General features: G+C 30.9%; 3 protein-coding genes across 3 annotated transcripts; 2 read left to right on the top strand and 1 right to left on the bottom strand.

The window, feature by feature from the left end:
- Positions 1–1,017: 1,017 nt before the first annotated feature.
- LOC130936533 (indole-3-acetate O-methyltransferase 1-like) lies at positions 1,018–7,618 on the top strand. Its single transcript, XM_057866622.1, has 4 exons — positions 1,018–1,168; positions 1,845–2,264; positions 4,810–5,085; positions 7,096–7,618. Exons 1-4 carry the CDS (start codon positions 1,055–1,057, stop codon positions 7,453–7,455), a joined length of 1,170 nt encoding a protein of 389 aa, XP_057722605.1. The 5' UTR covers positions 1,018–1,054; the 3' UTR covers positions 7,456–7,618.
- Positions 7,619–7,977: 359 nt separating this feature from the next.
- LOC130962187 (65-kDa microtubule-associated protein 1-like) lies at positions 7,978–12,883 on the bottom strand. Its single transcript, XM_057888353.1, has 10 exons — positions 12,770–12,883; positions 11,825–11,918; positions 11,538–11,741; positions 11,156–11,413; positions 10,862–11,077; positions 10,535–10,690; positions 10,144–10,455; positions 9,393–9,480; positions 8,632–8,780; positions 7,978–8,449 (listed from the first exon to the last, which is right to left on the bottom strand). The coding sequence occupies exons 2-10, from the start codon at positions 11,894–11,896 to the stop codon at positions 8,153–8,155; spliced, it is 1,752 nt and encodes a 583-aa protein (XP_057744336.1). The 5' UTR covers positions 11,897–11,918; positions 12,770–12,883; the 3' UTR covers positions 7,978–8,152.
- Positions 12,884–21,283: 8,400 nt separating this feature from the next.
- Positions 21,284–23,371, top strand: LOC130940711 (uncharacterized). The gene is made up of 3 exons (XM_057868963.1): positions 21,284–21,681; positions 22,226–22,378; positions 22,920–23,371. Exons 1-3 carry the CDS (start codon positions 21,364–21,366, stop codon positions 22,983–22,985), a joined length of 537 nt encoding a protein of 178 aa, XP_057724946.1. The 5' UTR covers positions 21,284–21,363; the 3' UTR covers positions 22,986–23,371.
- Positions 23,372–23,380: the final 9 nt, after the last annotated feature.

Genomic DNA, 23,380 nt, shown 5'->3' with positions numbered 1-23,380 from the left:
GAGTTATTTGTAAAGAGAAGTTAGGATCTTAAAATATTTTTTAGTCATTGTTTATAATTTAGTAATTGTGCAGTTATACAAGGAAAAGTTTAAGGGCGAACAACTTTATTAAATATTAAATAAGATAAAATTTAACTATTTTTTTATTTTCATAGTATTATCATTTTTTTTCAATTCTCCTAAGATTTTATATATACTCGTTACAAATGATACTTTGGTTGAGAACCACCATCTGAAGAGAATTATCTATGGAAGATTGTTGCTACATAAAGTTTCCCTGGTTGTATATGATAAAAAAATATTTCTTTAAAAGAAGACCTAAAAGAAATGGTTGTATATAATTTTTTTTATATAATTTCTATTATATATGTTGTAAATAATGAATAATAGATAATAAATAATTGATAAAGAAGTAATTGAAAAATTCACACACCGTTGTCATTTAAAAGTTCTATACAAATTAATTTCTTATACATATTCATTTATGTGTTAAGAAAAGTGAGTAATTTTATACTATTAAATAAAATCTCACATTATTAAAAACATACCACTCATTCCAAAAGTTTCGACTAATAAAAAAAAGTAACACTATACAAATATTTTATTGACTCATTGTACTTTTTCTTAAATAAATAATGAATTTAAATTTTTTAACGAAGTATATATATAAAAAAAAATTTCATTGTACATGGCACAGATATCTACACAGGCTACACACGAATTGCTTAGTAATTGTAAAAATAAAAATCCGGCGCCAATCTTGGTCCTTCGTTGATGCATGTGAGGCCCATATTTTATGATTCAACTTTTTATATTTTTGTATTTTCCCTTTTGAATTGGTAACTAATCCATAATAATTGTTGCTCCTTTCTTGTCCTTTGTATACATAGCGGCAAAGAGTATATAAAATAAATATATATATTTAGCAGCTATAATTATTGATATACGTACTACTCTTGTCTCCACTCCTTTGTCTATATATATCAAACCTCTTCCTCCCTCATCACCATATCTACACACACACATACATAGCCTCTTCTTCCTTTTATTATAGATGTTGCCCGCCATGGGAGACAATGTTGTAGTGTCCAATATGGAGCTAGAGAAGTTGCTTAGCATGAAAGGAGGCAGAGGAGAAGCCAGCTATGTCAACAATTCCCAAGCACAGGTACGTACCCTACTCTAATCTATTTTCTACCTCACTTGCTACTAGATCTTTAATTTCTCATCACCTACACCAAACAAAAATACGTTTTTTTTTTCCATCAGTTTGATATATTTATTTAGCTTTATTAAAAGTTTAAAATGAAAAATATTATGTAGCAAGAAAGTAGTAGTCATATGTTTCTAACTATATAAACAATACACCAACTTAAATGAAAAATATGAGCCATGATAATATAATAATATATGGTAAATTATATGTGGTGGCCGTTCTATTGATTATTAGATTGAGGGGCATGTGTCCCCAACTAAGAGTCTAAGACTTGAGACTAGCTACTTTAGAACTACGTAATATTTATATATTTTATTCGGATGATTTTTTTATACATCTTTAAATGTTGTATTAACGCAGAATATTTATGCATTGAATTATTTTTTTAATTTTTTAATATAATTTTTTGAAAAAATTGAAGTAATAAATAGGTTTAGGTGAATACTCAGGTGCAATTAACTTCATGTGAAGTTGATAGTTGAGATTTGAGAGTCACCTGTCAAATTATTTAACGATTCTCAACTATCAACTTCGCATAAAATTGACTGCACCTGAGTTTTTACCATAGATTTATTTGTATCAACTAAATTTTTTAGATCCGTTACTGATTAGACGATATTATATGCAGGCCATGCATGCGAAGTCAATGCTTCACCTTCTAAAAGAAACCCTAGACAGAGTTGAAGTAGATGCATCAAGAGAGATGCCATTTGTGGTGGTGGATTTGGGTTGTTCATGTGGGATCAACACAATAAACGTTGTGGATGTGATGATAAAGCACATTATGAAGCGCTATGAGGGTTTGGGATTGGATCCACCCGAATTCTCAGCTTTCTTCTCCGATCTTCCTAGCAATGACTTCAACACTCTCTTTCAGCTCCTTCCACCCATGCCTAACTATGGAGTCAGCATGGAAGAGTGCCTCGCCGCCAAAAACCACCGTTCTTACTTTGCCGCCGGAGTACCCGGTTCTTTCTACCGGAGGCTTTTTCCGGCCAGGTCCATCAATGTTTTCCACTCTGCCTTCTCTTTACATTGGTTATCTCAGGTACTCTGTTATTTATTTTTTGCTTATTTTTCTAATATCTATTACTTCATGTCTAATTTTTGTTGAATTTGTTTTTTTTTTTATAATAAAATTTAAATATTTAAAGTTCATGAATCTTTAACATGTTTTGTTACTCTTTGCATTTTTGTGGTTTCTACTTCCTTTTTTTTTTTAGTGGTGTATTTAAACTCTAAAGTCATTCTTGTCATTGTTTTGGTGTTCCCAAAATTAGTAGACAAATTATTTTCTCCAAAAATGATACGACAAATTAATTAGATGTTCAAACTTCTCTTAATTTGAAATACCCTTTAAAAAAAATTTAGAGTCAGCACTTTTATTAGATGTAATCTCGTACCATTAAAAATATTAATAATAATTAATTAATAGATATAAATCGCAAAAGTTACAGATAATAATATTTTTTATATTTTTATTTTAGACTAATAATATAACATTTATTAGAATATATTAGTATTCATTAGAATTATTTAATATATCTATATATTTATTATAAAATATTATATTTTTATTATTTTAATTTTTTTAATATCTGTATATACTTTTATATATTATTGGGGCCATTCAATAATACAGAATACTTTGAATATAAATAGTTAATTAGTAACTGAAATTGAATATCAAGGAAGCATTCTTCATTTCTCCTTTTTGTGATGACTTTTCTAAAGAAAACTCTTCACCTGTGAGTCAATGCAGTAATTTGATTTCTATTTTCTACGACATAATTAATATGAATAGTTTGCCACTTCCCGAGGATAATATAATGGGAACCCGTTACATGTGTAAAGAATTTATTTTGAAGGACAAGTCCTAAATTATGGTCAAATTTAAAGTATAGTTGATGCAACAGCACCATAGGGTCACAACAGTAGATTTGAAAAAATGACCTTATTTTCAGGGACATCGTGAGTAGTGACGTATATTTGGATTGGTTCTCAATTCATGCATATAATAGCAACAATAATGCAACAACATAATATAATGTTTCTTTAACTCCACTCTCAAACTTATATATATCTCTATCTATCTTGAGGCCGGCTTTATTTGATTTCCAAAAGAGACACATAATACTGATTATTGGTAGTAATGTGCTGACAAAGGCGGCTCCATTTAAGTTAAAGAAAAACTCATGTACAGTCATGTACAGTCAATTTTATGTAAAATTGATAGTTGAGAATTATTAGATAAAAATTTAGTCAAATCAATCAAATTATTTAACGACTCTCAGCTATCCACGTGAAGTCGACTACACTAAATTTTTATCTTAAATTAACTAGAGAAATTTTTTATATATTTTGACCACGGTTGATTTGGTTGGCCATATGTGCTCGTTAATTTTTTTTCTTAATAATATTATAAGATGAGCATAATTATTATTTTTAATTAGTAATTAATCTATAATATTTAAAAATATTGATTAGAAATATGATACTAAAATGCTAGAATAAAAATATTAGATTACTGAGTAATTAAAGAATTAGTTAATATAAATCAAATTGTTAAATCTTAAATTTTTTTTTTGAGATATCTTTTTCTAAAAATATACAAGAATATACATATTTATTCAGATATATTGTTCAAAAATATATGTATGTGTACGTTTTTTATATGTTAAAATGTTGGTGTAGTTTAAACAAAATAATATTTGTATTTTTACGTGTTGAAAATTATGTGTATTTTGAGCTCAAAATTAAATGGATTCTTTTAAATACTTTATTTTAAAATATATGTGTACATATAAATTGTATAAATATGTGTATCTTGTTTTTAAATAATATATATTTGTGTATTTGTATTAAAAATATTATATATTTAGTTTGACTATAAATATTGACAAAAAATTTTCACCATGTAACAAGTTTCTCATTATTTTTTCTGTACATCTTTCTTCTTTGTACACTTTTTTATAATATATATATATATATATATATATATATATATATATATATATATATATATTATCTTTTTATCATCTTTTATCAATTATTTTTTAATATCTCAAATAAAAAAATTTATAAAAAAAGAATACATATATATAACCTTTTTAGTAACTTATTAAGTTATTATATATAAATAAAATAATTATATTAAATGTATACTAAAAATTAGTTATTTTAAAATATATATTTAAATATAAAAATATAAACTAAAAAATATATATTTATATGTAAATTAAAAAAATATTTAAAAATAACAAAATTTATTATTTTTATTAATAATTAACTAATAATTTTTTAAAAATATAAATTAAAAATATTAATAAAAAATAATAAATTCTAATCCCCTTAAACTTTTCTCGTATATAATATATAAAATGGTGAAAACTCAAATGCAGTCGACTTCACGTGAAGTTGATAGCTGAGAGTCGTTAGATAAAAATTTAGTCAAATCAGTTAAATCATCTAACGGCTCAGATATCAACTTCATGTGAAATCGACTATACCTGAATTTCTACCGTATAAGATTGATTTAGTGGTGAAATCATATTGTGAATTTGGTGGTGTTTTGGTGAACGATGCATGCATAGGTGCCAGAAGCAGTAACGGAGAAGAGGTCAAGTGCATACAACAAAGGGAGAGTGTTCATCCATGGAGCGAATGAGATAACAGCCATTGCATACAAGAAACAGTTCCAAACAGACTTGGCAGCGTTCCTGAGGTCAAGATCTGTGGAGATGAAGAGAGGTGGGTCCATGTTCTTGGTTTGCTTGGGCAGAACCTCTGTGGACCCCACCGACCAGGGTGGTGCTGGTCTCCTCTTTGGGACCCACTTTCAGGATGCTTGGGATGATCTTGTCCTTCAGGTAATTATTCTCTGTTCTACTCCTACACTACATTTTTATGCAACAGTGTCTTGCACTTGCACACTACTTATTAGAGCATGTTTTTCTCATTGCCAAACCCAAAAGAATTTAAAAGGCTTGGTTAATCATGTGTTTTTTTAGGTGTGTTAGTTTCTGAGTTGTTTAATTTAGTGTAGGTAGATTCTAATGAATTAAAATAACTACTTCCTAAAACCTTTCATTTTAAATGTTGTCCAACAAATTATTAGAATAAATTACCATTTGTATCTATAAAAGATACAGATGCTGACAAATGTACCCATATAAAAATAAAACAACAATTATAACCATGAAAGATGACTTTTGTGTGCCAAGAATACCCGGACGTTGATTACACAATTGGTCCGTTAGGGTATTCTTGACACACGAAAGCTATCTTCCGTTAAGGTATTCTTGTCGGCGTTTATATCTTTTATGGATACAAATGGTAATTTATTCAATATATTAATAATCTTTGAGAAACATTGAATATTCTTTCTCCAAATAGTAAATCTTGAATAATTTTATATTAAAAAAGACTTTGAAATATTTAATCATTTAATTAGAACTTCTTATACTAAACATTCTATTAAGTGTTTTTAGAAATAGAACACTTGCTTAACAATAATGACTAAAATAATGATCAAGAGTTACTATAAGTGATACAAAAACTTATCTTATTGTCATCATTAAAATAAGTTGATCTCATATGTCTGTTGCCCACCCTCAATTTCATCATCATGCCGGGCAAAAATAATAAATAATAATTAACTGTTGGATGCTGGCTAAGGTCCATGATATTGACAAACGATTAGGTCTTGGATGTTTAGAACACATGTAATCATCATCTATCATCATATCATCAAGATAGACAAGTTGGATATATATGTTTGTAGTTTTTTAACATCTATTTTAAAATATCTGTCGAATTGAAATTTTGATTAACAAAACTTTGATTAAGAGATATAAGAATTAAGAGTAAATAACATATCTTAGACATGTACTAATCTTTTATTTATAGCATTTAAAAAAATTAATTAAAAAAGAATCCATACTAATATATTGATTTTAGAGTAGAGGACCCACATTTATATTGGATCCATTAATTTTATTTTTTTTATCTATTTATATCGATCTAATAATGATTTTAGAGTAGAGGACCCACAAGCACTAATAACAAATACTAATGCACGCACCAATTACTTACTTGAACTTGTACCGTAACATGTTAATCAAGATAGTACGGAATGTAATGAGACCCTTATACTTAAAACCTTTGTCCTAGCATACGCACATAGTACTAATTTATCTTAAAGGATAATAATTCATGTACTTTTTGGGCCACAATAGGAATAGGACGACCCTCAATTTCTGTAGCTAGTGATGAACTTAATTATGTACTAACTCGTTTGTTTTGGGTTAACACAACCTCTCTTTACATTATATTTAGCTGACAACAAATTAATAAACGTTTTTAAATCATATTTTATATTAATTAATTATTTTTAATTAATGATTATTTAAATTATATTTTTTTAAAAATATAAAATTAATAATTATTAATTAGTTATTTAAAATTTATTAGTTAAAAATTATCAATCTATATTTTTTCTATTACAACCAATGAAGATTAATAATTGAGTTGCATGATGTGAAGAATAATATTTCCCACTAGGTTTCAGAATGATCAATTGTTGGTTACTTGCCTTTCATGCTTTTAATTTACAACCAATAATAATAAAGGCAAGTGATGGTATGTGGATTGAAATAATGAGAAAGTCGAGACGACTAACACTTTTATTAAAATTTAGTGTACTTAACCAGCAAAAGAAGAATGAATAATTTAATATTATTAGATATAATCTCACATCATTAAAAGCATTAACGATAATTAATTGATGGCTACAAATTACAAAATCTACCGACGCTAACACTCCTCTTGAAATAATAGTATGGACAGTGATTTTGATTGTTGATGAGCACCACATGCAGGGGTTAATTAGCAGTGAGAAACGTGACAGTTTCAACATTCCAGTTTATGCACCAAGCCTACAAGACTTCAAGGAGGTGGTTGAAGGCGACGGATCATTCGCCATCCACAAGCTGGAGGTTTTCAAAGGAGGAAGTCCTCTTGTGGTTGACCAACCGGACAACGCCAGCCAAGTCGGAAAGGCCCTGGCCAACACCTGCCGGAGTGTCTCCGGCGTCCTTGTTGACGCCCACATCGGAGAAGACCTTAGCCACGAGCTCTTTCTTAGAGTGGAGCACAGAGCTACCTGCCATGGCAAAGACTTGTTAGAACAACTTCAGTTCTATCACATAGTTGCATCCCTTTCTTTTCTTCAATCATAATTTACAATTCACTTAGAACAAAAAGGGAGGGGGCAAAATGTTATGTGTACTTATTTTGTATTATATACTAATTAAGTTTCCATATATATGTTTCTTTACTATTAAAGTACTGTTGAACTTATGTATCCCAGCGAATGATATTAGCCTATGAAATAGAAATAAATACATTAAAAAAATGTGTTGTTCACTTGTTTCCCGTTCAAGAAAAGAGAGAGGACCCTTTGTTTGATTGTCAGAAATTATAATAGATTACTTTAAAATTTTATTAGATTAAAACCAAATTATAAAAAAGATAAATATAAAAAATACATTATACGAGAATATTTGATAACTCGGTCAAATTGTATATCTTAAAAATTTAATGAGTAGTTTACTCATGAATTAAAGTTAAAACTTGAGAGTATTGCTAAACATTTTCCAATGTTAAAAACTTGTATCTTCTATAATTAAGTAAGGACTTTGCTTTGTAAAGTTCATGCAATAATACCACCATGCATCCAACTCTTTTACGAACCAGCACCAAAGGATAAAAGCAACATGTATTAAGAAAACCTTTAAATGACAGATACAACATACACATCTCAGAACAGTTCCTCTCTAGTTGCTTGTAACTGAAAGATTATATTCCTACAGCAATAACTAGTGAAGTGATAATGCTACAAAGATGAAAACTATGGTTGAAAATACATCTCTATTATTAGGGTGATGCGGGGACTGGTTCAGAACCAGAAACATGGGAAGCAGCATCTTCTTTTGATATGGAAACATAATTCAGGGGAGCAGATTGTCTATCCCTTTTCCCATCTTTTGATGTAGACTTGCTTCCATTCTGATGGGCATTCAGAGAGAGTCGTCGGTTAGGAGTGCCGTTAGCTCCTCCGTTAGCACGAGGGCCAACTACCTTCTTGCTGCCAACCGGCCGAGCAGGGCTGGGTTTTGTGCCAAAAGGAGAATCCTGTTCTGTGTTTTGCTGTTCATGATACTTCTTTTGGTCCTACAACATGTCAAGGTATGGGTGGTCAAATACTCATTCCATTTGTGTTACTAGTTACTAACCAACTTTTTGGGAGAGCTAAAAGTTCATAATTCAACAAATATAATGGTGACAGAAATAGGGAAATCTGATAGTTTACTTTGACTAAATGACTAATCAATTATCTCACTAGAAAAACTTACCCTCATCCTTCGTTTTTCCTCTTCCCTTTCATGCCTGAGCATGGCGTATTCATCTAACATAGCAAGAAGAGGAACACCGTCGTATGCGAATGACATGTCATGAACTTCTTCCCATGCTCGAGTTCTAGCAACCAATGTGTCAACCAAAGCTGCATGTTTTCGTGTAAAGAACCAAACTTAATTATTCTGGGCTCATGTATGCCAAGAAACTAGTGAAGTATCACTCACCAAACAAATAGGAGTTAAATGCAATACACTCAGTTGTAAATAGAAAGAGTTTTGTGTTTGATTGCATTCATGTCTACCAACCAACAATAACAGCAATCCATGTAAGATTGTATACTATAAAATAAGTCAAAAGAATTTATAGTTATAATAAAAATATTAATGTATTCTTCCAGAGTGATCATATTGCTACTACTTTTGATAATGATACTCCACATATTATGTTTTTTGCATTGTATATTTGCATGAATTTGTAAAAAAAAAAAAAAAAGGAGTGACATTATTGAAATAGGAGTGACAATATTCATTCCCAATTTTCAATCAAAAATAGTAACACAGAATTTCATCTAGACCAAGTTATCTTATTGTTTCTGATCATACAAAGCCCACATTTACATATTTAATTGAAAGAAAACTTTAAGTTACTTCAATAATGTGGCACATTCTTTATTACTATTAGTGTAAGGGTTTCTATGCTGATGATGCATAAATTACGAATAATTTCTGATGGATGTTAAGTCTTGACCTACAAATACCTGGAATTTTGTTGACTAGTATCCTAGCTTTCTCTGCACGTTTCAGGTTTAAGTGAGCACCTCTGCTTGCATTATACCTGTTATCATCCTGCTTCGCAATGCAGTGTTAGAATCATATGGGTAAAATAACAAATTAACAATCCATATAAAGAACATTGTCTGGTACTCTAGTTTTCTAAGTGGCAACAGGACAAGGCATATTGCTACATCATAGCATATGAACTATGAATGATCTGATACCAAATATTAATTAATAATAATGAAAATGAAAACATAACATCAAAGATATACAGTTCTACAATAGTCATTAGTGACGATAAATTGGTCAGCACAAAAACATTATGGTTGATTACTGCTTATATTAGGCAAAACAAAACTCATTAAAAAATACAAGGGAATATGCAAGTCAAACGATCAAAGTATTCTTGAAAAAGAATCACATAATAGAGAGATGACAGTATGTAATTTCCAAGAGACAACATTGAAGTTTCATTTTATCCTTTTTGATGCATGAATTGACATCAAGCTGTTAATCTAGTAACATTAGCATGTCTTATAATGTAATTTCTGTGTTATAGTGATATTTGTCAGTATTATAGCTTTATGCTAATGATATATTAGCTGGAATTCTCACCAAATGATGCTAGTTTCAAGAATTTCAGTTTAAATTAGTAATTTAGAACTGAGAAAAAATAGTGCAACATCAACCAGAGAGAGACAGATAAAACAACAAAAAGGTTCTTATTCATACCCGATTATAGTCTTCAAGCCAGCTCTCTTCCTCACATGCTGACATCCACTTCTCAACCTTGTCCAATATTTCTTTTCGGCTTAAAGCTTCTTCTTTCGCCTTTGCTATTTGATTGTCCATGTCAGCCAGCAATTCAGTTGGTTCGATGTTTCCAGAATCAATCAGCGACATAATCTTCTCTCGAGCAGCTTCTGGCTCTATTTCAATATGAGCACGGGCAAATATCTCTTCAAGTTCTGCTTGCTTCTTGAAAGCAATTTCTTTCATCCTGCTGGCTTTCAGCTGATCGAGCCTCTCTACTTCCACTTCAGCCTTAAAAACAAAACAATGAACAATCAGAGACCATAACATTTGGAGCCCGAATCCATAGCTTTCAGGTGGTCACCAATACCTGCTCAATCAGATCCAAAGCAAGAGCACCAGGAACAGTGACTTCATCCACAGAAGTTGACATATTGCAGGTAACATGGTCAAATAGACTTCTCTCCTCCGGAGGAGTATCCATTAGATTCCACAGATCAACCAACTGGGAAGCCAATTCTTGGAGCTGCAAGGGTGAATATATAGATCACAAAAAGAGTAATGAAGATTGAACACACCACTTTTCCTTGTAAACATGAATGAAAATCCTGTATAACTAGCAACCATATAAGTAACAAACACCGGTACATTAAATAAAGTATTACAAAACTAACATACAGTATTATAAACTCATTACCTTGTGTAGCCTTTTCTGTTTTTCTTCATTCAGTGTTGATACTGTATTAGCCAGCCGAGCTAGTGTGCCGTTGCTTATGCTTTTGGAGTTAACACTGGTAGAATCATCTAAGCTCGGATGAACCTCAGTCACAGTACTCAAGAAATCCATACCAAGGACCGAACAAAGATCATGCACAGTACTCACAAATTCATGAACCTTGTGCAACCTCTCACTCTGCAAGGGAAAGCAACCAATTCTCAACCTGTTTGTAAGTGAATAATTGAATTTCTCAAATGTATAACCATTATATACCTTTTCCTTTTGAAGTTCTTGTAGTTGGGATTGAAATTCATCTAATTTCTTCAAGGACAGATTAGACTCATCAACTGCGGGCGGTCCTGTCTGATCACTAGGACTCAAGTCGCCGGCAATCTCTCCACATATCTTTTCAATCTGCGACTGCACATCCGAAAACTCCTTTACTCTTTCATCCTTTTGTTGCCATAACTTTTCAAGTATTGGTGCTATAGCTGCAAGCTGTTCCTTGATAGTGCCCGAAGTTTTTTCTGGCTGGGGGCCAAAAAATACACATGGGAAATCAGTTTGCCACTTTAATATCTAAAAACATATAAAACAATTCTATTTGCAGTTTCTATTGATGCCAATATAAATGCATATTTAAGTAGTTACTAACCATTCCAGCAAAGCCCTTCTCTCCAAGAGCCGATAGAAGATTACAAAGCTCAATCTTAGCATCAGATAAAGATTGAAGAAGGCGCGCCCTTGACTTAGCAGCCTGTTCAACCTTTCTCTTGTACACATCCAAGCACTCTTGCTCTATTTGAAGAAGCATCTTGTCTCGCTCCTCATCGCTCTCACCAACTTCATCCCATATTTCCTGCAGCAAAAGAAAATAATCTCAATAACACACAGACCATGCACAACGGCTGTCACACGAATGAAGAGCTTAAATAAAGTTACCTGCAGCTTATTTAACAAGGAACCACAGGTGTCTTCTCCAAGAAGAGGATTTTGTGAATCTGTCACTGCCATTGAAGTTCCAGCACACCCTAGTCTGCACAGAACAGAAAAAATGTATCAATAAACAAATAAAGAGAAAAAGAGAATCATATGGAATTTCTTTCCCCTTCCCTCAAACATAAGAAATTCAAATATCTCTTTATTTAATTAAAAAAAAAAAAAACTTGATATGCCAAAATGTCCAATTTATATATGTAGATATGTGTTGCTGTCGAATTCAATGAACTACATATGCTAATATCTCTTGGCAGATATAGCAACTATGGACATCATTTAGCATTGAATCATAATATATAATGTAATACCTAAATAAACACAATGCAGAAATAATCACAACAAAATAACAAACAGAACGGGACAGGAATGAGAAAGCAAAACCTATTTTCTCAACCTTAAAAATTAAAATGCTTTTGACTCATTAATGATATTTTCTCCAGTGACGGAAGAAAAATTGAAAGAATAAAATATAAGAAAAAAAGAGATAATTAGTCTCAGAATGGAAAGAGAAACGAGAAGGATCATCATATTCAACAAAGTATAGTAGAAGCGGAAGCATCAAATTCATCCTAAGAGCTAAAATCAACAACACACTTTTGACTCACAATAACTACAAAGAACCAAACACAACAACATTTTGCAAGTAAAAAAAAAAAAAACCTGAACATGAAGCTACAGTGAAATTCCACTGAAAACACAATGAATAACAAAATCGATAACAGCAATAACAGTAAAATAATGTTGCAAAGGCAGAATGCATAGAAAGGGAAACAAGTGGTATTAGTAAATAGATCAGGAGCAAGAAGTGGAACACATTGTGAGAGAAGAAAAAGAAGAAGAATGAGGTGAAGGCGGTGGAAGGTGAAAGAGTTGTGTTGGTTTGCTTACCGAGTTGGATCGTCGCTTTGAGAGTTTCTTTGGTTTTCAGATCTAAGCAGTACACTCTTGTCACAGACACAGACACAGTGCGTGGATTATGCGAGAGAAGAGAGAGAATGGGAGTGTGTTTTGATTGTCCGAGTTAGCATATTGGGCGGGGTTGTAGAAGGTAATTACGAATATGCCACTGCGTCTGTCACCTCACCTACGCTACACGCTCTTTAAATCATGGTCGCTCCTTGTTGACTTATACGGGAACAACATTTTCGTCATTGACTTAGTGTCGTTATTATTCATCATTCAACAATAATCGCTATATGGATTCGAAATTGAATATTATCACACTTTAAGATTACGGTGTGAAAACTAAATTGGTCAAAACTTAGGTAAAGTCGATTTTACTAAGGTTAATATCTGAGAGTCGTTAAATAAAAATTTAGTTAAATTAATCAAATTATCTAACAGTTCTCATATATCAATTTCATGTAAAATCAACTATACTTAAATTTTCACTAACTAAATATTACTTTTTTTATACAAAATTAAAAATCATAAAATAAAAAAAATTTTAGGTGGTCAATATTTTTTATTATTTTTAATTTATATTTACCTTTAACATTTGGCAATAAAAGGGATCGATTATTAAATAAAACACATGTATTTTTTAAACAGATGATTATTTATGAAAACAATAGAGGGTAAACCAGAGCATTTGTCACCGTAACTAGTACAATTGTCATAAGAACTTTCTGGAAATGTAACAAAAGTACAAAACTAGCTTTGGTTCCAAGATTTAAAGATCGAAGTCGCAGACACATGATTGAAGAAAGAGATAAAAAGTTACCACCATATCGCGACTGATTGTTAACATTGGTTGTTTTCAAAGCAAGTAATTGAAATGTAGCTTTTTCCCATGGGTTCTTGTGGAAAAAAAATAAATTGTTTTGAATATCTTATTATGTGTGCCTTCTGCCAACGGGATTAGGTTAAGAAATTAATTAAGAAAGGTGAAATTCTTAGGTCAAGGAGTAAATGACCAAATAATTATTGTATAAAGTGGAAAAGACAACAGCCTAATGACATATTTGGCCTCTACTAAGAGTATGGGGTAAAATTGGATCGCCACTATTGAGAATGGGCTACGACAATATTTGTGACGCACAAGTACGTTGTACGTTTACTAGCTATAGTACTTTTAATTCCTATGGCAACAACTAATTATGTTGTGAACCCTAAGTAAAGAACTAGAGACTCGTTTTGACTAATCCCTTCACAAGTTCTGGCTTAAATTCTGAAATCCGAAGATTTTCAATCTTGCGATTTGCACGAAGATGCTAACTCTCAATGGGTTAAAGGAGAGTCATGGTGGATAAATTTTGAAAATGATGGTGAATATTGATAACGGTTTTGTTACATTTAAATTTTTTTGACAATTAAATTTAATCAAATTGGTACAAAACCAATAAAAACGCGCTCTCGCAATTGTTAAATAGCGCGAATGTTATTTGAAAAATATTTTTTCTTTTTCGATCAAAACTGCAATGCTCAAAATTCAAATGACGTTCAAAATTATCGCAAAAACTTAAGGAAATTTTAAAGTTAAGTCCGAGATTAAGAGAAAGAAGCAAAGAAAAAAATATAAATACAGCTTGGATAAGCCTTGAACGTATCATAACTACATTCCACTACGAATTTTTCTTGTTGACATCTACAGAGAGATTTACCACACAGAGAAACTTTCACCTCCTTGGACCATCAAAAAAAATAGAAGTCAGACAAAATATTGTAAATACCACAAGATATACAATCATTCTAACAATGATTGCTATGACTTAAAAAATATGATAGAAAAATTGGCCAAAAAAGATCGGTTGGAAAAATACTTGGTAGAAAGATCGGACGATCAGAAAAAAAGGAAAAGAGAGGAAGAAGACAAGAGTCGGCTAAATAGGCCACCACGAACCTCTGAAAGACACGTCCACATGATTGCAAGAGGATTTGCAGAAAGTGGAATAACTAAATCCTCCCGCAAGAGATATTTAAAAGAAGTCTATCAAGTCGGAGAGGAAGACCAAGCTCCCGATCTACCTACTATTATCTTCACAAAAGAAGATATCCAAGGGATAACACTAGACATGACCACCCTGTCGTGATCACAATCATATTTGTGTTTATATTATAAACGAAATATATGCATTTTTTTAAATTCTATATATCGCGTTTCAAATGAAATAAAGCTAAATAAAATAGTGTCTTATTTCATTTATAGTATAAATGAGATATAAGTAATATTAATTCGTTTACATTATAAATAAAATATATAAAAGATTATAAATTAGTAAATATGTCACGAATAATTTATATCTATAAATAAAATATTTAAATTATTTATTTAAAAAGATAAATGTTAAGGTTGATGTATATAAAAATTAAATTTCCACATATGGTATTATTGTTAGCACAACTATATTTATTAATTGTATATAAAAATTCAGCTATTACTCTATTAGTTATTATTTGTTATTTATATAAATATATATTCTATTTTTGATGTATATATAATATCTTTGTTAAATAAAATTTTTAAAAATATAAATCTAATAAAAATAAAAAAGCTTTCTTCAAATATCATTTTTCATTTCTAACCTCTACTAACTAACGGAGGCTTGAAAATTATAATATTTTAAATAAAATTAAATTACATATCATTTTCACTTCTAACCTCTACTAACTAACGGAAGCTTGAAAATTATAATATTTTAAAATTAAATTACATCAAAAAATGAATTAATAATTATTATTTAAATCGTAATAAATTATATTAATTTGATCTCTTAAATATATTTAATCTATAAATATAACTTGTCAATAATAACGAGATATAATTTTGGAAATAAAAGTAGACAATAACAATCAGACATGTATTATTTTATCTCATTGCACCAACATTAGATAAGTAATAGAAAAATATAAACATTTTTAAAAACATATAGCGATAAATAATAATTTCATTTTATTTAGTTTGAAAAATTTTAGATATAATAAAAAATATTTTTAAAAAACTACATCAACACAGGCTAAAATCACCTAAACAAAGGGCGGTAAAATAATTTCCACCAATATTTAGGTAGAGAAAAAAAGAAATAAAAAAGAATTAGGTATTTGTTAGAATAGAAATAAGCATTTTTCTTTTTTAAAAAAAAAACCTAAACTATTTTTTATAATTATCTTAAAAGACAAATGAGGCTTTTAGCAAAAAGGTAAAACAAAATTGGCCCTTAATTTTTACTTTCATGAGATTAATTAATCTCTTTATTAATTTTTTTGAGCTAACAAAATATATTTATATGATACATTAAACTATTAATTTGTCTATTAAATATTAATTAAAATTGACAACTTTTTTTTTATTAAAACTTTTATTGTCTTTTTGAAATAATTATTAGGATCATTTAAATATTTTTTTAATTATTTTTTTATATACATTAATTAATTTTACGGTATAAGAATTAAACAATATTGATAATTTTTTATTTTTTTACTTACAAAAATTGAATAGAGAATATAAATTTTTTATTCTTTTAAATGTTACTTAACAAAAATTGTTAAAATATTATATTACTAGAATTATGTTAATAAATTTTAGGTATATTCCATTTAAATTAACCATTATAATTTACAAAAACTCATTATTATTAGGACCTAGGACCGTGCCTATGACAAAGTCACTGGCACATACATCAACTTAAAAGGTAAAGACAAGTCAGGTGGAGCCATTATTAGTGGAGAAACAAGTTTGGCTTTAAGAGTTTTAAAGACATGCAGTATTCTTTGTCAAAAATAAATTGAGTATTTGTAGTTAACTTGATTATTCAATGGTTTTGTAATTTTTAAAAAAAAAATTATAAACTTTTATATAGAATCTTACATGTCCTAAAAAATTCATAATTACTTTCACATTTATAAAAGGTGATAATTTCTCAAATACTTCTACTTTAATTTGATCAATTTCTATGTTTTTAGTTGAGATTCAATACCCAAAAATAATGTCCTCAGTTATCATAAAATAATATTTTTTTTTCAATTCAAAATAAAATTTGTTTCTTGACACCTTCTTAGAACTAAAGTTAGGTTTAGGCACGTGTCAAAAGTGTCACCAAGGCAGAATCTGTTGAGCATTTATTCCTTAGGTGTGAGGTAACATGGCAGGTGTGGTGCAAGTGGCTGAGGTTACTAGGAAGGGAGTGGGTGATTCCCGGAACTGTTAAAGAAATGTTTGAGAGTTGGCATGGAATGCATAATAGACAACAGGGGAAGAAGATGTGGATGTCAGTGTTCTTTGCAGTGATTTGGAACATCTGGTTGGAACGGAATGCACGAATCTTCAAGAATGCAAGAGCAAGCCTGGAGGTCATACACACAAGGACGTTGATGAGCTACACGGAATGGAGTGGTGGTGATCCTGGGGGAGGATGAGAGTACTGGGGATAGTAGGGGTTGGTTTATTTGTTGGTAGCTGGTTATGTGTCTTCTTCTTTCTTTTATTTGCTCCACTTTAATGTGTTGAGCCTCCTTTGTTTCAAAAAAAAAAAAAACACAGAAAAATCATACATAAATACTTTGATGAACTTTTCTATCATATTAAAAAAAAATAAAAAACATGCAGATTTGAAAAGTGGCGAATACATTACACAACCCGAAAGGCATTCGACGGTAGGCAAAAACACCGTAGGAGCATGTAAAGGCTACCTTTTCTTGATCCACAAGGTCAACTGCAATTTCGTCGTACGCTAAGTATCTATCCAAGAAGCAATAGGAAGTATGCCTTGCTAACCTCTCAAGTATTTAATCAATGAATGGTAAAGGAAAGTGATCCTTTCTAGTTGTCGAGTTGAGTTTTCGGTAGTTAATACACATCCTCCAACTAGTGATAGTTTTTGTAGAAATTAGTTTATTTTTCTCATTGGGGACCACTGTGATCCATCCTTTTTTGGGCACGACTTATACCTAGCTCACCCAAGAACTGTCAGAGATGGAATAGATGATTTTTGTATCCCACAACTTCATTACCTCCTTATGAACAATTTCCTTTATTGATGGATTAAGCCTTCTTTGTACTTGCACCACAAATTTATAATTCTCTTCTAGTAAAATTTTTTGCATGCATATATATAGTAGGACTTATTCTCTCTAGGTCACTGATGGTCTACCCAATAATAGTCTTGTGATCTCTCAGCACCTTAAGTAACCCTTCCTCTTCTAACTTGCTCAAAGATGCATTTATAATTACTGGATAAACCTCACCAATTTCAATGAACACATATTTTAGTGTTGGAGGTAAGAATGTTAGATCCAATTTAGGGGATTCAGCTTCTTTTTTCTTCTCAATGGTATTGGTTCCTCTTAGCATGGAGAAGTGAAGCTTAAATTTTTCTTTAGATAGGTTCACTTCTATCAACTCTTCTTTTACTTTCAAGAGTAGATGTTGAGGAACCTCTAGAAAATTGATGAGAGATTCTTCTTCAATAACCTTTTGTACTAATAGATTAATTAGGTCAACTTTCATACATTTTTCTAAATCACTAAGGTATGGACCCTACATTGATTGTCTCATATTCCTTCACAGAATTTGGGATTGTCTTATTCAGGAAGAAATTTTTTTGTTTCTCTGTCAATTACTTGGCAATTTGCTTTACTTTTACTTCTAATTTTTTTATGAAAATTTCTTAGTTTTTAAAGTTTGTTTTTGTCTCTTGCATGAAGACTTGGGTCTATTGAATAAATTCAGCAGCGGATTGAAATAGTTTCTCTATAACAAGCTCAAGAGAATTTTGGGGTTGTATCTAGTGTTCTTGCTATTGGTATAAAATGTTAAAGTATCCTTGCTCTTGGCTCCCCCAACCAACATTAGGATAATTCTTCTGTTCAGAAAAATATGGATCATTCCCTGAACTTTGAAAAATGTCTCATGTAGTTGCCTTGTTCAGTGGTGGACTAGAGTAGCTCACACTTTTCATTCTTGTATGCACCTCCACATAAGTCACACATAAGAACTTGTAAAGCTTGCATTTGTTCTATTTGTGTTGTGAGTAAAGAGACTTGTTGGAAGTGAAGTTATTGAGTATTAGGATCATATCCGTAGTGTCTCTTTCCATCGCTCCCTTGAAAAAACAAAAATTGAAATCAAACATACCAGCAGAATAAAGGAGAAGAATAAAGAAGAATTAAAACAGAATAAAAAAAATAATAAAATAAAATAAAATAAAATAAAACAAGATCTAAGTTAGTAATTTAATTAGACGTATGTTGTCAATCTCAATTAATACCCGACAACGATATCAACAACTTGATGAGCAGAAAACTATACTCTCAAATATTAGCAAGTGCACCAAATCGCATCAAGTAATATTATGGTGAGTGGATATCATTTACACGAGAATTAAGGAATTGAGCAAGTAGAAATTCGATTGAATCGCTAATTAAATCAATTAAACCTGGATTATTGAGGGTTGGAACCGTGTCTTGCTTAAAACTTTGAATGGTTATAGACTTCGAATGAATCTTGAATGCTGGATGCTTGTGAAGGCAATGATGAACGTATATTTGATTGGAGAACACGATGATTGAGAATGTTAATAGTTCCAGAGATGTTTATTTTTCAGAAAGATTAATTCTTATGTATATTTATTTTGATGCATGCAAAGATCTTTTCACCACAAATCATATATAATTAAATTCAAATTCCTTGACAATTTAATTTCTCTTTAATTATTCTAATCGTCAATTCCTTGGTGAACCAATTAAAAAAAGAGGTTTAGCACAATTCTGGTTTGATTTCACACAATATTCAAAGATAGTTCTAGTTCAAATTATATGTCACATATCCAAACTAGTCCCAAACAGTTGAAATTCGTAAGAAAAAAAATGTCGCACATTTTTTTAAATACTATCCTTAGTCAAGTTAAAAAGTCACGAGAAAGGGTTTTCAAGTTAATTCCGATAATAAAATTTTTAAAGTAATAATAGAATCCAAAACAGAATTAGAATATTTTTCAATACTTTTAACCTTTAAAGAATGAAGAACAAAAATTTAATTTTAAAAATAAATCAATGCATAACTTCAAAATAAAATAAAACACTTAGATCAATAATTTATGAAAAAATAAACAGAGTTTCTAACCCTCAACAAAAATAAATTAGTTACTCATAGAAAAAGATAAAAACAAAAAATGAAAACTATACTAGAAAGACTCCCCTCTATTTCCTTCGAAATTATTCAAATACCTAAGTCCATGGAATATAATCATGCTGCTATTAACAACCAGCTTTCAATAGAACTTTTTATTAATTCAATTTTCTCCATTAAAAGCAACTCCTTTTACGATCAATGGAGTGCTTTGGAAAATAAGTAAAAGTAATAAGCTCTTGAAAGAAAAACAAAGCAAAATAAGAAAATAGACACATAATGCAAACGAAAGAAAAAGAAAGGAAAATGATAAAAACAATGATAAAATAAAAGAAACGAATGAAAAAAAAATTGTCCACCACACACAACTCTTACCAGAGTCATTATTTATCTTACCCAAATTACTTACACAAATTTCTTGTAGAGTTGTTATAAGTCAACCTCTTGAGTTTGATGTTGACTAGTTCTTACTTGAAACTCTAATGTAGGAGGAGGAAGAGGTTGTGATTATGGTTCTTCATGAGCTTGCTCCTGAAGGTACCTTCTTATTCTCTTCATGCTTGTTGCAGTGATTGGTTTGTCTCTTGAAATAGGAATGTTTTGCTCAATCATTACTCTCGTGGCTTGACAGAAATAGTGAATTAGGCTTGAAAAGTTAAAACATTGAAAATGCATATTTCATGAAAATTATAAAATCAATAATGATAAACTTTTACTTTATCCTTTTATCAACTTAATCACTTAAAAAAATCTAAATTCATGAAAAAAATAATAAAAAATAAAAAATCCTAAAAGACCCTAATTATTTTTCTAAAAGATAATGAGATCCCAACAAAATTTTTTATCAATTTTAATTTGAACTTAACATATAGATCACGTAGTTAACGTGTAACATAGACCTATTTGGTTAATTAATCATTAATGCTATGTTTGTTTGGAGGGAAAATAAAAAAAAAAAAATATTTTTTATTATTTGATTGAAAAGAGAAATAAAAAAAAAAATAAGACCAATTTTTTTCTCTCCACTATTAAAAAAAATAAAAAAAAACTAATTTTTTCTCTTTATTTTTAATATTATTTTTTTATTTTTTAATATATTTTATAATACAAAAATAAAATTATCTTTTTATATTTTTTTTATTTTTTTTCCAACCAAATACATTTAAAAAAAATAAAAATCCACTCAATTCCCTTACTTTTCTTTTCTATTTCCTTCCTCCCTATTTTTTTGCTTTCAACTAAAACTAATCAGTCTCACTCGCATAATTAAAGATCCAAAACCAAAACCTTAAAAAAAAATTCCGGGGGCGTGATGGGTATTCCACCTAAAAAAAACAAATAGTGATCATTTGGGTGTTTGACTTTTTGTTATCACTTATCAGTATCGCGAAACGCAGCAAACCGAAACCCTCCGGAAATGGAAGCGGTGGGTTCAAGGCTAGGCCGAGCCTCCTCCCGCTACGGCGCACCCACCGTGTTCAGCGGCCCCGTCAGGAAGTGGAAGAAGAAGTGGGTCCACGTCTCTTCTTCCTCTTTACACACCACCAATACCACTAACACTCACTCTCACTCCACCACAACCAACACTACCACCAACAATAACGTCAACAGCGCTTCCTCTCGCCTCCTTCTCCGCCGTTGGACACCCATCACTGCTTCCTCTGCTGCCGAAGACGACGGCGACCCACCCGATGTCTCTGACGAGCCACCGCGAAGGAAGTTCCGCTATACTCCTGTAAGTTCATGCTGTATTTTTTTTCTTCTTCTTTTGAAATTGGATTTATTGGCTTTTGATTGAAAGTCCTAAACTTGTTTTTCATGTGCACTTTGAGGGATTTTGGCCTTTTGTGTAACACTTTTTTAATATATATTTTTTCCCATTGTTCTAGTGTTTGCATGTTTGCGAGAATTGGAATTTGGGGTTTAGGGTTTAGGATTAGGGTTCAGTCCCACCTCGAAATTCAGGTTGCACAAGATCCGTGTGATTTCACAGCCCATCACAGGGGCCGTGTGACGATTTCACATGTAGTTTTTTAATGTGGGTTGTTGAAATAGAGTTTCTTTTCATGAATCATGACCCTTCCTTATTTATTTTTTGCTTCCATGGTTGTTTGGGTTTCTTGTGTTGGCAGTTTTATTTTTTTGGTAACTGTAGATACAGGATCATGAGCTTATGAAGCTTGAATAAACATAAATTGACACTTGTCGGTTAAATCCCATTGTTTCATTAGAATGTTGATCATAATTATGAGTGAAGCGTGGTCAATGTGATTATGTAGATTGCTGTGCTTGAAGAACAGAAGAAGGCTGTTATTGAAAAGGTTGAAGATGAAGTCATAGCTGATCGTGACCAATTGCCCGAAGATCAGAGAAATGTGAATCATGAGATCCACGGAATGCTGAATATGAATGAAATGTCAGAGGAGAGCAAGGTAACATTAACTGGCTATTTTATTGATCTGCTTTCTATATAACAGTATATGAAAAAGAATGAAACACATTTCTTGTGATTTGAATACAAATCCTAGGCTAAATTAGACATCCTTTTATCTGTGTAACATCTTACAAAATACAAAGGTGTCAAGTGTAATGTCACCTAAACTTAGTGGACATCTTAGAAGTCAAGTGTTATCATGTGAAATTTCACTTTAGGGATGTTAATGTAATTTACCCATTATTCAACCTATTAATGTGGATCAACTCTCTGGTAGAGTGGTAGTGTAGTTTTTCCATTTAAGATTTGTGGACAGATCAATCTATAAAATAATACACCGCCAAAGCAGAGGGTTGATCTTTTGTGTGTTCATGCGCTAAACATTACTGTTACTGTAAGTGCTATTTATGGATTATTTATCTTATCATCCAATCTGAAGGTACCAAAATCTTTGTGGTCAATTAAGTCTCATCCAAGAAATGATTGTCAAACAAACTGATTTTTACACAAACCTCTTTCGTAACTAATTTTTGTTGCAGGATTCTAACATTGGTGAGTTGGATCTCGGTTTGAGCTACCCTGGCATCAACAGCAAAACACAGTGATGTCCAATTGGAGAAAACATACCCAGTGGTGGGTGGACCATGAACTGAAAGAAAAACCCTATTTAAGTATTACTTAAAGAAATACCATCTAGCTAAATATATGACCATGTGATGTACCATCCTATCTTGACATGATTGCAGTTAGTTAGAATCTCGTGTGCGGAGTTAGTACTGTTTTACTAGTGCTAGTAGTAGTATAAAAATCAGGAACTAGTGTAGATAAGCTTAGGTTGATAGATATATTGCTAAATGCATCGTACATGGATACATCATACGTGGTGTGAGTCTTAGTTTATGTAGATATAAAATCTTAGGTTGCTCTAAATATCTAGCTCCAATTATGCATTATTATGTGCAATAGTAGATACTAATGTGGCATTGGTTAATATGATAGG

This window comes from Arachis stenosperma, chromosome 1 (assembly GCF_014773155.1).
Source record: "Arachis stenosperma cultivar V10309 chromosome 1, arast.V10309.gnm1.PFL2, whole genome shotgun sequence".
NCBI lineage: Eukaryota > Viridiplantae > Streptophyta > Magnoliopsida > Fabales > Fabaceae > Arachis > Arachis stenosperma.
The sequence above is the reverse complement of the archived record's forward strand: the minus strand, read 5'-3'. Positions and strand labels throughout refer to the sequence as shown.